We start from the raw sequence: 12566 nt of genomic DNA on the forward strand, positions 1-12566 counted from the left end.
CCACTGTCCCAAGTGCATTGATGTCTACCACCAACCAGGAAGCCCATAGAGCTTCCGTGTCCAGGGCCTTTACTGGGGCTTCATTGCACAGGCATGATTTTAATGGAATCAGCCCACGTCTCCCTACTCACAGTGACCCTATGTGACGGAGTAGAACTGCCCCATAGGATTTTCTTGGCTATAATCTCTGTGGAAGCAGATGGCTAGATCTTTCTCCTGTGGAACCACTGAGTTCAAACTGCCAACCTTTCAGTTAGCAGCCGGGTGCTTAACTGTTGTGCCACCTGGGCTCCTTGCAAGGTTTTAGAGGTTATTTCTCAGGAGCCAAGAACAAAGACCAAATTCTTTGGGTAAAATTAATTTTAAACCCCTCAGCCCGCCACAGAGGGGAAGAGGCAAGAGCAATGAGTTCTTGGCTTCTGTTTTTGTTGGGTGACTTTCCGATCTTCACTCTGGGAGGCAGGATAATGCAGTAGTCAGGAGACTGGATTTTGGAGTCACACAGGCCTGGCTTGGCAGCCCAGCTCTGACTTGGGCAGGTAACCTAACCTCTCTAAAATGGAATAATGATAGTAGTAACTCATGCCTATAGGGCTGTTAGAAGATTAAACGAGATAATCCCCAAAGCACTTGGCCCAGTGGCCTGGCACACAGCAAGCTCTCCATAAAGGATGGCCAACAGGGTTATATATGAGTTTTGACCACAGAAATGAGAGTGCTTCTTAAAGATAGACTAGAATGCTCACATCCAATTAAGTGTTGATTTCTTCAGAGTACTCACTTTGGGAGGTGTCTTAGTTATCCAGTGCTGCTATAAGAGAAATATCACAAGTGGATGGCTCTAACCAACCGAAATTCATTTTCTTATAGTTTAGGAGGCTGGCTCTAGGGGAAGGCTTTCTCTCTCTGTTGGCTCTAGAGGAAGGTCCTTGTCTTTTCAGCTTCTGCTTCCTGGTTCCTTGGAGATCTCCATGTGTCTTGGTATCTCTGCTCTTCTGGGTTCAATATCTTTTATATCTCAAAAGAGATTGATTTAAGATACATACTGTACTAATCCTTCCACATTAACATAACAAAGACAACCCATTCCCAAATAGGATTATAAGCACAGGCATAGAAGTTAGGATTTACAACACATATTTTGGGGGGACATAATTCATTCCATAGCAGGAGACCTTTGCAGAAACCCTTCTGGAGGCCTTCTGAGTTTCTAAGAGTTATTTGAATGTTCTCTGTGGTGGCAATTTACATGCACTTGGTATAAATGTCTTGTTAGCAATTATTTTGCTCATTGTTGTTGTTATTTTTAGCTGTTCTTGAGCTGGCCCTCGACTCATGACACAATAGAACAAAACACTCCCTGGTCCTGCTCCATCCCCATGATCAGTTGCAGATCGGCCTCTGTGATTCATAGGGTTTTTACTGGCTGATTTTCAGAAGTAGATCGACAGGTCTTTCTTCCTAGTCTTTCTTAGTCTCGAAGCTCCACTGAAACCTGCTCAGTTTGACAGCAACACACAAGCCTCCACTGACAGGTGAGCGGTAGCTGCACAGAGGTTTATTGGCCACGGGGTCTCCCACGTGGGAGGAGAGAATTCCAACACTGAACCACCAATGCCTCATTCACTTGGTTATTTACATCCTGATTGTGAGTTCCTTTAAGAGACAAGTTGTCTTATTCATCCTCATGGCTTAATAACTCATGCTCAGGCAGCCCTTCTTAGCTGGCAAAGCATCTGTGTTTTCTGTATCCTCACCCCAGTCTGCACCTCCCTACAGATGAAAAAACTGAGGCTCATAAAGATGAAGGAAATTCTTTTTAGTTATGGCTTTCCACCACAGCACCTCTGTATCCATCAGGAACTCAAAAACCATCATGGAATGCAATATTTAAAAAAATTTCCTTCAGCCCAGTGTGGCTGGAGCATGGGTTTGGGGCAGTGTAAAGTGCTGGGGCTGCTAACACCGAAAGCTCAGTGGTTTGTACCCACCAGCCCACTCCTCTCCTCGGGAGAAAGATGTGGCAGTCAGCTTCCACAAAGATTACAGCCTTGGAAACCCTATGAGGGCACTTCTGCCCTGTCCTGTAGGGTCACTATGAGTCCGAATTGACTTGATGTGCTGGCACTGATTATGCGCGTCATCTTATTTAATCTCCCCAACAACCCTCTGAGGGAGGTGGTGGGATTATGTTCATTTCACAGATGAGGAAAATGAAGTTGAGAGAGGTTAAGTGACTTGCTCAAGGTCACTCTGCTCATTAGTGCAGGGGCAAGAGGCAGGATTCACATCCAGATCTTTCTCACTCTAAGCCGCAAGGGGGTGCGGAGGTGAGCCCAGGCTAGAGTGAAAGGCGCATCCAGGATAGCTCGGCAGCCCCAAGGAGAGGGCCCGAGACCTCCCAGGGCCAGCTCTGAGCAGTGGTGCAGCGCCCACCCCCGGTTGCGGGCGCAGGCTGGCTCCCGCCTCCGGGCCACGTGGTGCGCGCGGCGGGCGCGTCCGAGGAGCCCGCAGCGGCTCCTGGCTCAGAGCGATCAGGGCAAGCAGAGCCGGCGGGTGACGGGGAAAGGACCAGTGCAGGCGGCAAGGAGGCCGGCGAAGGCGCGGAGCAAGCGGAGCGGCGGGGGTGCTGCAGCCCGCGGCGTCGGGTCCAGGGCCTCGATCCTTGGCGCGTCCCTCGCTCCGAGTCCCTGCGCCCAGGGCGCACGGTGCGGAGGGACGCGGCGCTGGCCGCCGGGCTGCCATGGAGCCGACCCCCACTGCAGACTCGGAGCTGCAGCCCCCGCTCCTCGCCAACGCTTCGGACGCCTTTCCCAGCGCCTTCCCTAGTGCCGGCGCCAATGCGTCGGGGCCGCCGGGCGCACGAAGCGCCTCATCCCTTGCCCTGGCCATCGCCATCACCACACTCTACACGGCTGTGTGCGCTGTGGGGCTGCTGGGCAACGTGCTCGTCATGTTCGGCATCGTCCGGTGAGTCCGCTGCGGGCTGGCGACGCGGGACTGGGCACCTGGGTGAGGGTGGGGACGGTAGATTTGGGACCTTAATGCTGGACCCCGTACTCCCGGGGGCCTCAGCATTTCCTGCAGGTGGCGCCAGGGGCCCAGCGGGGAAGCCACTGTCCCTGCGAGGGTGACGCTGGAGTGTGTTTAAATAAGATTTGATCGTCTGTTGGCATCCTCTTGTTTCTACATCAGGGTATGTGGGACAGTTTGGGGGCAGTTTGTGTGTATGTCACAGTTTTGAGTAGGTGATTCTGTGTTCCCGAGAGCACCGATGTCTAGACCTCTGAAACCTCTCAGAGATGGGTGGAGATGCTCTAAGGCACCCTGGGCCTCTGGGGAGACGAATGTGTGTGAGCACAGAGCAGGTAGGGGGGACAGGAGAGTGTTTGTGGGAGCACTGAAAGAGTGACATTTGGTGATCATCTGTTGGAGTCCCTATGGTGGTGTGTTTGTCACAAACTGTCAGGTTGTGATTCTCTGTGTATGAGAATGTGACAATGTGACTGTGTTGTTTCTTGTCAAACCCCTGAAGGCCCAGAGAGGAGGGAGGCACCCAGAGTGGCCTCAGCACCTATGTGTGTGCAACTGTATGTTTGCCAACAGAGAGCCCATGGGCTCTGGATCCTGGGGCTACAGCTGTGGAGCTTCCAGTCAACTCCCGCTCCTTTCCCCAGTGGCCATCTAGTCAGAAAGTCTAGTCATGATTCCAAGAGGCCTCAGATGGTCCTCACAAATGCTGCCTCTAATTTTCTCCTCCCCTCCTCAAATGGCCATTACTTCTTCCAAAGGCAGCCGTGGTTTGTTTGGGCTGGAGTGGAGTTTGTGCACTCAGGTTATCTTGTTGGTATCTATGTGCAATGCTGGGACCTTCTCTGAGATTCTAAAATGTCATCAGCTTGCCCCAGAAGTAGCCCTCCAGACTCAGCCCCACCAGCTGAAACACAGGAAAAAGGACTGAGAGTAAACTCATATCCTTAAAACAACAAAGATGGCCTGGTATTTACTGCTAACTGGAAATGGGTCATTGGTGATGGTTGACCAAGGGCATAGCCCTAAACCTCTCTGAGCCATAGAGCTCAGACAGCGCAGAGGGCAGATAGGGGTTTCAGAGGCTGAAGATATGAACTGTGGTCCCAGCCCAGTCACTGATGCTTGTTGTGGGGGATGGGGGCACCATTCTCCTTGCCCCGCCTCCCATCTGCCTCAGCTTCTCTGTCTGAAGAATAGAGACCTGATCTCCTATGTTAAGAAGTATGTATGGGGCCTCTGCAGGGCATAGCGTGGTATGTTGCAGCATTGGATGAGGTGCGTGGGTGTCAAGGGGGCTTTGGCATCAACAGCAGCATCTTTGCTCCCCAGGAAGAGCGGAGGGCACAAGAACTTCCCATGCTTTCAGTGACTCATCACCAGCTACAGTGGGAAAATTCCGCCAAGCACAGGCAGGACTGACCTTTACTTTGTGTAGATCCCCAGATTTTAATCTTAATATTAATCCCAGGTCTGCCACAAGCGGCCTCTGTGACTTGGGCAAATCACTTAGCCTCTCTGAGCCTCAGTTTCCTCATCTATAGAATCTACAGTCATAATAGAACCTGCTTCAGCAGGGTTGTGGTGGGGTGTCCCTGAGAGAGCATTTGTAATGCAGCTGGCCTGGTGCCTGGCCCGGTAAATGGAAGCCGTCTGTGCGAGGAGGAGGAGGAATTTTCCAGATGACGCAGAAGGAAAAATGAGGCAGGTGCTTGTCCTAAGGTGGGCTTGAGAGTAGCTGGAGAGTTTCAGGCTCTTGGCACACTCTCCCTAGAGAAGCTCCAGGTGCTCAGGTCTGGTGAAAGCTGAACATCCGTTTGTTGAGTCCCATTTTCAGCCCCTCCCCCAGGGCCCTCTAGCTGGTGGGCTGATGAGCACAGCTCCCCCCACCACCACTGAGCAAAGGGAAGGCCTCCCACTTCTGAGAGGCCCCTTTGGGGAGGCTCCAGGCTCAGCCTGCTAGTGCGCTCCCAGCCAACCTTCCCCATTTTTGAGCGCATCTTGTGAGCAGCTTAACTGGTCCCCATGTTGCTAAGACATTTCCCTGGCCGACCATCTATGTGACAACTGTTTCTCTGGGTCTGAATGATTGACTCCTCATTAGCAACCCTGTGGAACAGACTTTAGGGTCATCATTATCATCAGGCCCATTTAATAGATGAGGAACCTGTGGCACAGAGAGAGGCAAGGTGACTTTTTCTCCACAGGTCCCACAGCTAGCACTAGACTTGGAACTAGAGCTCTGGCCTTGTGAGTCCAAGTCTGGAAATTTTTCCATAGCTGCCTGATGTAGGGGGTAGTCAAAGCATATCACGGAAGGAGGAGGGCAGACTTCCGGGAGCCCCTCCTCTTATCTTAGAATCCTCAGAGAATGTGGAGACATAGGATCCTACCTTTATTAACCCATGTATTTCAGGCTGCTGTCCTGGGGGAGGGGGAACGATGGGGCTGACACTTGTAGTCTTGGTGGCTGAGCACAGGGTAGCTGCGTAGAGCTTGGCTTCTGCTGCCGAAGCCCCAGGAGTTGTGAGGATAGGCCAGCCCAGGACAGAGAAAAGCCCCTGAAGGGCTCCGTGAACTCTCATCTGCCTGTGGTTCCCTGGCACCCAGCATGGAGTCTTACACAACTGATAAGTGAGTTGGTTGATTGGTAGGATGAATGAAGGACTGATCCTATCAGTTCTGAGCTTAGGCAGTTTTGGGGTCGGGGGAAGTTTGCAAGAGGAGATCCAGAGGACTCTGGGAGCAGGAAAGCAGGTGGACAGAGCCGGAGCTCTGGAGCCAGAGAGATCTGAGTTCAAATCCTGACTTCAGAGGCCTTCCTCGCCATATAGTTGGGCTAGTTGACTCTACCTCCCTGAAGCTCATTTCCTCATCTGTAAAGTGGGAATAACAATAATGCAACCAGTGTTGTGTGAGGATTAAATGAGATAATGTGTGATATCTGAGCCTTTTTGACCCCAAACCCTTTGAGAATTGGTGGTGGTGGGCGGGGGGGGGGGGGTGTGCAGGAGGAGTGGTCTCTTTGTGAAGGAATTAAAAAAAGTAATTCCAGAAAATTCTATGGACGTAGATGCTAGATGCGGAGAGCGACAGTGAAGGAAAAAAACGTATTGTCCCTGCCCTCATGGAGCTCAGGGTCTGGTGTGAGACACAGATATTGATCAACTAGTCATCCAGTAAACTCAAATTTGCAGCTAAGGACCATGAAAGAGAGTTTGTGGGGGCTTTGGGAGCCCACGATGGGGAGGGGGTCTCGCCTGGCACGGGAGATTGAAGGAAGGCCTCTGTGGGTTGCTGAGAGCTAGAGGGTGAGGAGGAGGTAATTAGGTAAAAAGCTGAGGGAAAAGCCTGGTGCTGGAGGAAGCATGCCACACGGGCAGCTCTCAGAATCCCAGGTCATCAGGTATTCTCCATTCCTCCTCCCCTGCACTCTGGCCCTCTCCCCTTCCCTGCATGTGCCTGAGAAGCCCACGCATCTCTGAATGCCCAAGAGGGGCCTCTGGGAGCTGTGCTTCGAGCAAAGAGCCTTTGGTTGCTGAGAACAAGGCTTCTGTGAAGTGGAAGCAGAATTTTTCAGGTACCTGGTCCCCAGGGCAGAGCCTTAGTCGCTGCTCCTACAGCGTGAGTCCACCAGGCCAGCATGGTGACTCCATGCTGGCCTCGGGGGGTGCCCTGGGTCCTCAGAGCAGACACAGGACAGCTCCTTCTTCTGGGCGGAGTGGTGCCCTGAGCAGAGCTGGCAGCTCAGAGAGTTCTCATTGGCAGCCTCCTGGGCAGTGTGGGGTGTGACAGGCTTAACCCAGACCCAGTGCCCTCGAGTCGATCCAAAACAGTCGATAGCAGACCCTTAATCTCTGGCAGGTGACCCCATCTCCCCTGCACATGGCTGGAAACTTCCTGGTTTGCCTCCTCCCAGAATCTGGGCTAGAGAATGGTGTCGGTGCACTTCCACCTGGCCTCTTGTCTGTTCTCACAGGTGTTCCCTGTCCTCTGGCCTCTGACTCTCCCCGATTCTATTCCAGCAGCTTTGTACCCTGCTATGAATCCCCCAACCCCCTTCTCTGCCTCTTTCCATCCCCAGCCTACTTGTGGGACTCTGTTTCTGGCGGCATATTTCTCTGCCCCTTGATCTCTCCCTCAGCCCATATCTCTTCTGGCTTTTCTTTGAATCAAGTGCTGGCTCCCTACTAAGATCTTTAACAAGTTGCATCAGCTCTGTGTCAGTTTTTTCATTGTAAAATGTAGATAATAGTACCTCATTGGTACCTTTGTTCTAAAGATGGAATAAGATAACATTGGTAAAGCATCCTGCTTTCCCTCCCATCCCAGGCACACAGGACCAGGAGGGGGGAATGTTGGGCCAGTCAGCATGGGCTGGGGTGAGATCATGACAGGTGAATGAGGGGCTCCGATTGTCCCCTCTGTCTTAGTCATCTATTGCTGCTATAAGAGAAATACCACAAATGGATGGCTTTAACAAAGAGGAGTTTGTTCTCTCACAGTCCAGTAGGCTAGAATTCCGATTTCAGGGTGCCGGCTCCAGGGGAAGGCTTTCTCCCTCTGTTGGCTCTGGAGGAAGGTCCTTGTCATCAGTCTTCCCTGGGTGTGGGAGCATCTCAGTGCAGGAACCTCAGGTCCAAAGGACATGCTCTGCTCCAGGCGCTGCTTTCTTGGTGGTATGAGGTCCCCCTGTCTCTCTGCTCGCTTCTCTCTTTTATATCTCAAAGAGATTGGCATAAGACACTAACTAATCTTATATATCTCATCAATATTACTGCCACTAACCCAACTCATTTCATCGTAGCGACACAGTTTACAGCACATAGGGAAATCACATAAAATGGTGGACAGTCACACAATACTGGGACTCATGGCCCAGCTAAGTTGACAGATATTTTTGGGGGACACAATTCAATCCATGACACCCTCCGTCTACTACTGAGGTGCCAGGGGCTGCTGGGAAAGGTACTCAAGTATCAACTTTGCAGAATTTGGAGCATTGAGTCCCTTTCTTGTTTTTGGAGGCACAGAATGAGTCCCTTGCTTTCTTGTCTCCCTCCCCTCTCTTGCCCTGGTTGGGATCCAAACCCAGGGTCTCTAAGCCAGGAGAGGTCCCAGTGAAGCCATGCAGTGCCATAGTGAAGGTCACAGCTGGGGCCTGGTCTCCATCCCAGCTGGACCACGTCCTAGTGGTATGGCTTTGGGCAAACTGCTTAACTTCTCTGAACCTCATTTCCTCATCTGTAAAATGCTACATGCTGAGAGCAACGGTGAAGGAAAAAAAAATGGTGAAGGGTGATCGTGACTGATTATTGGGAGGATTAAATGAAACAAGGTCATGCACGTAAAGGCGGTAGCACAGGCCCTCAGTACGTGCCTGGTGCTGCGACTAACCAGCACCCCTTCAACTGCTGCAGGTGGCTGAGCTGGTGGCTATTGGAGTGATTGTCTGTGTTTCCCACCTTGGGCCCTATCCCACTGCCGGCATCGGCTCATTCAACCAGCATTTGGTGATGCTAACCCTGTGAGGCCGCCCAGCCTCAGCTCCCACTGCCCAGACCCTCAGCTGGAGCCTCTGCAGGGCCTCAGGTCCCCAGCACGGCCATGCCCCATAGCACCCCCTGGTTACTTGCAACTTCAAGGACAATTGCAGCCTCCCGGAGCTGTGGGAGTTCAGGGGAGGCACCTGACCCAGTGGCTAGCCGGTGGTCCCAGATGTTTTCCAGAGGAAGAGATGCCTGGGCAGAGTCCATGAAGGGAAACAGGAGTTGGCTGCATGGAGAGGTGGAGGCTGAGCATTCCAGGCTGAGGGAACAGCATGTACAAAGAAAGGCTCAGCAGAGGAGCCAGAGCAGCAGAGGGCAAGGAGGTTCACTGTGGCCCAGCTGAGAGTGCCTGGGGCCCCTGTGAGAAGGTGTCCTCCTCACCATGGTCTCCTGGTGTGTGCTGAGCCTCAGCCAGGGCCTAAGGAGACAGTGATGAATCTTCTTAGTCCCCGCCTTCCAAGATTCCCAGTGAGCCGCAAATGTAAGAGGGAATCCATGGACTGGCCCCAGGAGATTGGACAGAGTGTTCTGTGGCGGGTGTGTGGAGAGGGAGGACTGAGAAGAGGCCTGGAGAGAGGCCCGAGGCTGCACTGAGGCTGGAGCTGAGGGTCTGGGCAGGGGGAGCTGAGGCTGGGCAGACCCTTGGTCCCTCGTGAGGCCAGCCATGCTGGGAAATGAGAGAATGTTAGGTCTCAGGCCATGGGGAAGAGGATTTTGGAGCAGCTGTGCAGAATGCTGTTCAGGAGGATGGATTTGGTGTGGGTATGTGTAGGGTGGATTGGATTGGGAGGGGCATAGTGTGGGAACACCAGACAGGCTGGCCCAGGGCAGTGAAAGAGCTGTATGACCTTGAATGGATCACTGAAACCCTGGTGTCAGTTGTCCTCTTTCTAAAACTTCTTGTCAATTGTACAGAAAGGCAGGGGCAGGGAGAGTGAGCAGCAGCCCTCACCTTGCCACATAGCCTGCCACTTCCCAGGCATGGCTCATTCTGGGGGTGAGGGTGGCGAAGTGACTCATAGACACCTGACGGTGAGTCCAGAGGCATCAACAAGGACACTGAGGAGCTTCTCCCTGAGCCTGAGCCAGGTACCAGAGGCTTCTCTAAGCTGCACAACAGCCCTGCAACCAAGGCTTTATATTCTCATTTATATATGAGGACATGGTGGCTTAGAAGAGGGCAAGTCTGAGACCAGAAGAAGTAGATGGTGCCCAGCTACCACCAATTACTGCCCTGACAGGGAACAACAGAGAGTCCCTGACAGAGCAGGAGAAAAATGGGGCGTAGAACTCAAATTCTAGTAAAAAGACCAGACTTAATTGTTTGAGACTGGAGAGATCCTGGAAGACATGGCCCCCAGACTCTCTGTTAGCCCCAAACTAAAACCATTCCCGAAGTCAACTCTTCAGACAAAGGTTGGACTGGACTATAAGACATGAAATGACACTCGTGAATAGTGTGCTTCTTAGCTCAAGTAGATAAAAATTTTTTTTTTTTTTTTTTTTTTTTACATGAGACTAAACGGGCAGCTCCTGTCCGGAGGCGAGATGAGAAGGCAGAAAAGGACAGGAGCTGGTTGAATGGACGTGGGAAATCTGAGGTGTAAAAGAGGAGTGTGCTGTCACATTACAGGGAGAGCAACTAGGGTCACATAACAATGTGTGTATAAATTTTTGTATCAGAAACTAACTTGAACTGTAAACTTTCACTTGAAGCACAATAAAAAAAAAAAAAAAGAAGAGGGCAAGTTCCTCTCACAGCAAGAAAGGGGGAGAGTCGAGGTTCAAACCCAGGTCCTTTGACTCCAAAACCCCTTCACGTCCACCCTACCACTGCTGGGGATGAGACATGTTTGGAATGGAGGAGAGAGCTGGGGATGTCTAGTTAGAGAAGTGAGGAACAGGGCAGGGGAAGGGGGCAGATTGCTGTCTGCAAACCTCTGTAGGCCTCTGTGCGGGTAACTGGTTGAGAGCCTGAACATCAGAGCCTAGCTGACCAGGAAGCCAGTCCCAGCTGGGCCATTTACTAAGAGAGTGAGACTGGGCAATGTTTATGCAACCTCTATGGGCCTTAGTTTTCTTATCTGTAAAACGGGAGTGGTGGTGGAACCTCCTAGGGTGATTATGAGGAGTTCATGAGGCAGGACATATGAAGGGCTTCAGATGCAACCAGGCATCTGGTAAATATTCAAGGAATGTTTTCTTTTATTATGACTGTTTAGAAGAAGAGCGAGACTGACTTCTCATTCATTCGATCAACATTTATTGAGCCCCAGAGGATAGAACTATAATTATTGGATGGATGCTACAGGGAACCTTTATCAGCTCAATATTAGAAATTTTCTTTTACAATAAAGGCAACACAGTGGTTATTTTAGAATACAGGGAGGTGTTTCAGAAGAGACAAACATCACCTGTAATCCCACCACAAAGAGAAGAATGGTGTCATTTTGGTGTATTTCCTTCCGTCTCTTTTTCTGAATCTGTATGTATATTTGCTTGTTTTAATTAAATCAGGTCATATACAATATTTTCTAAGACGCGTTTTCACTTAACGATATAGCGTGTGTTCTCATATTATCAAACCTTCTTTGAGAACATAATTTTGATGGCTGCATTGCGTGTATGTGCCCTCTTTGGCGGGACTGGTGTTATTTCCAATATTACGCCAATCTAAGTAATGCTGCTGTGAACATTCTTGAACGCATATGCTTGAGCACATCTCTGATTATTTCTGTAAGGAATTTTACAACACTCAAAGCTCTCCAGGAAGACATGGGTTGCTTGTAATGTGGAGAGCTGCCCATCACTGAAGGTATGCAAACAGATGCTGGAAAACCACAGGTATGCACAGGAGTACTATCCCATTTCATCCTCACAAAATCCAGATGAGATGCATGCTGTCGCCCCATTTTACAGATGAGGAAACTTGAGGCTCAAAGAAGTGATATAACTTGCCCAGAGTCCTAGGGTCAGTTTTAGAGATTCAGGTGGAGAAAAGATAAGACAGACATAATGTCAGGCCCCTCCCACCATGACTGAGGAGTGATCCTTGGCTACTATGATCTCAGATTCCCCGTTTCCCTTCCCTGGCGGATGCCTGAACTTTGAAAGGAAGGGGACAGTGTGAGGGCAAGACATGATTTAATTAACCCCAGAGTCCTGGGACCTCAAAATCAAATTGGCTACCCGGAACATCATAACATGCGCAGGAAGAGGGATAATCATGGATAGAGCAGAAAGCCTGGCTCAAATTGGTAACTTACTGTCGGGCCGGCTGCAGTGGCCCCATTACCAGCTGGGGGGTGTGGAGTGGGGTGGGGTGTCTGGCTGTGTTCTATTGATTTATAGCTCCCAGTGCAGCTACAGAAATCAACAGCTTTGTCTCCGGCTGGGGAGAGTGCGCACGGAAAGAACCTTGTCTTCTACAGCTTTCCGAGGCTTTTTTAGTAAGCAGAAAGAACTCAAACTTCAAGTCCTGGGAGATCAAGGAGGCCTGTTCAGTCAACACATGGGGAGAGGTGGAAACAGCCTCCCTCTCCTCCCCTGCAGAAGTAACCTTCCCAACAAGGCGTAGAATTTTGAATTATGGATGATGACTCTCTTTATTGAGCACTTATTTTGTACCAGGCACTCTGCTTAGAAGTGTGTATACACTATCCCATTTAATCCTCACAAAATCCATATGAGGTGCATGTTGTTGCCCCATTTTACAGATGAGGAAACTTGAGGCTCAAAGAAGTAGAGTAACTTGCCCCAAAGTCCTAGGGTCATGTTTGGAGCTCAGCTTGTTCTGACCCCAGAGCCCATCCTCTTAAGCATTGCCCTATCCTCTGCTACCCTGTATGTCAACTTCAGCCCTTTTGATTTACAGATGAGGAACTTGAGGCCCGAAGAGGTTCTATGTCTTTTGAGTTAGTGGCTGAGGTATGATTTGAACCCTGCTTTCTTAACCCCTTGCTCCTTCTCTCTCCTTCCATCCCTTTC

The 12566-nt window shown here is 50.8% G+C and overlaps 1 protein-coding gene across 1 annotated transcript in view; it reads left to right on the top strand.

Annotated features, from left to right (window-relative positions):
- Positions 1-2743: 2743 nt before the first annotated feature.
- Positions 2744-12566, top strand: part of OPRD1 (opioid receptor delta 1) — a 39941-nt gene continuing 30118 nt past the window's right edge. Inside the window, exon 1 of the mRNA XM_049875917.1 lies at positions 2744-2970. Coding sequence (XP_049731874.1) covers positions 2744-2970 — 227 coding nt within the window. The remainder of the gene's footprint in view (positions 2971-12566) is intronic.

This window comes from Elephas maximus, chromosome 3 (genome assembly GCF_024166365.1).
Source record: "Elephas maximus indicus isolate mEleMax1 chromosome 3, mEleMax1 primary haplotype, whole genome shotgun sequence".
Classification (NCBI taxonomy): Eukaryota; Metazoa; Chordata; class Mammalia; order Proboscidea; family Elephantidae; genus Elephas; species Elephas maximus.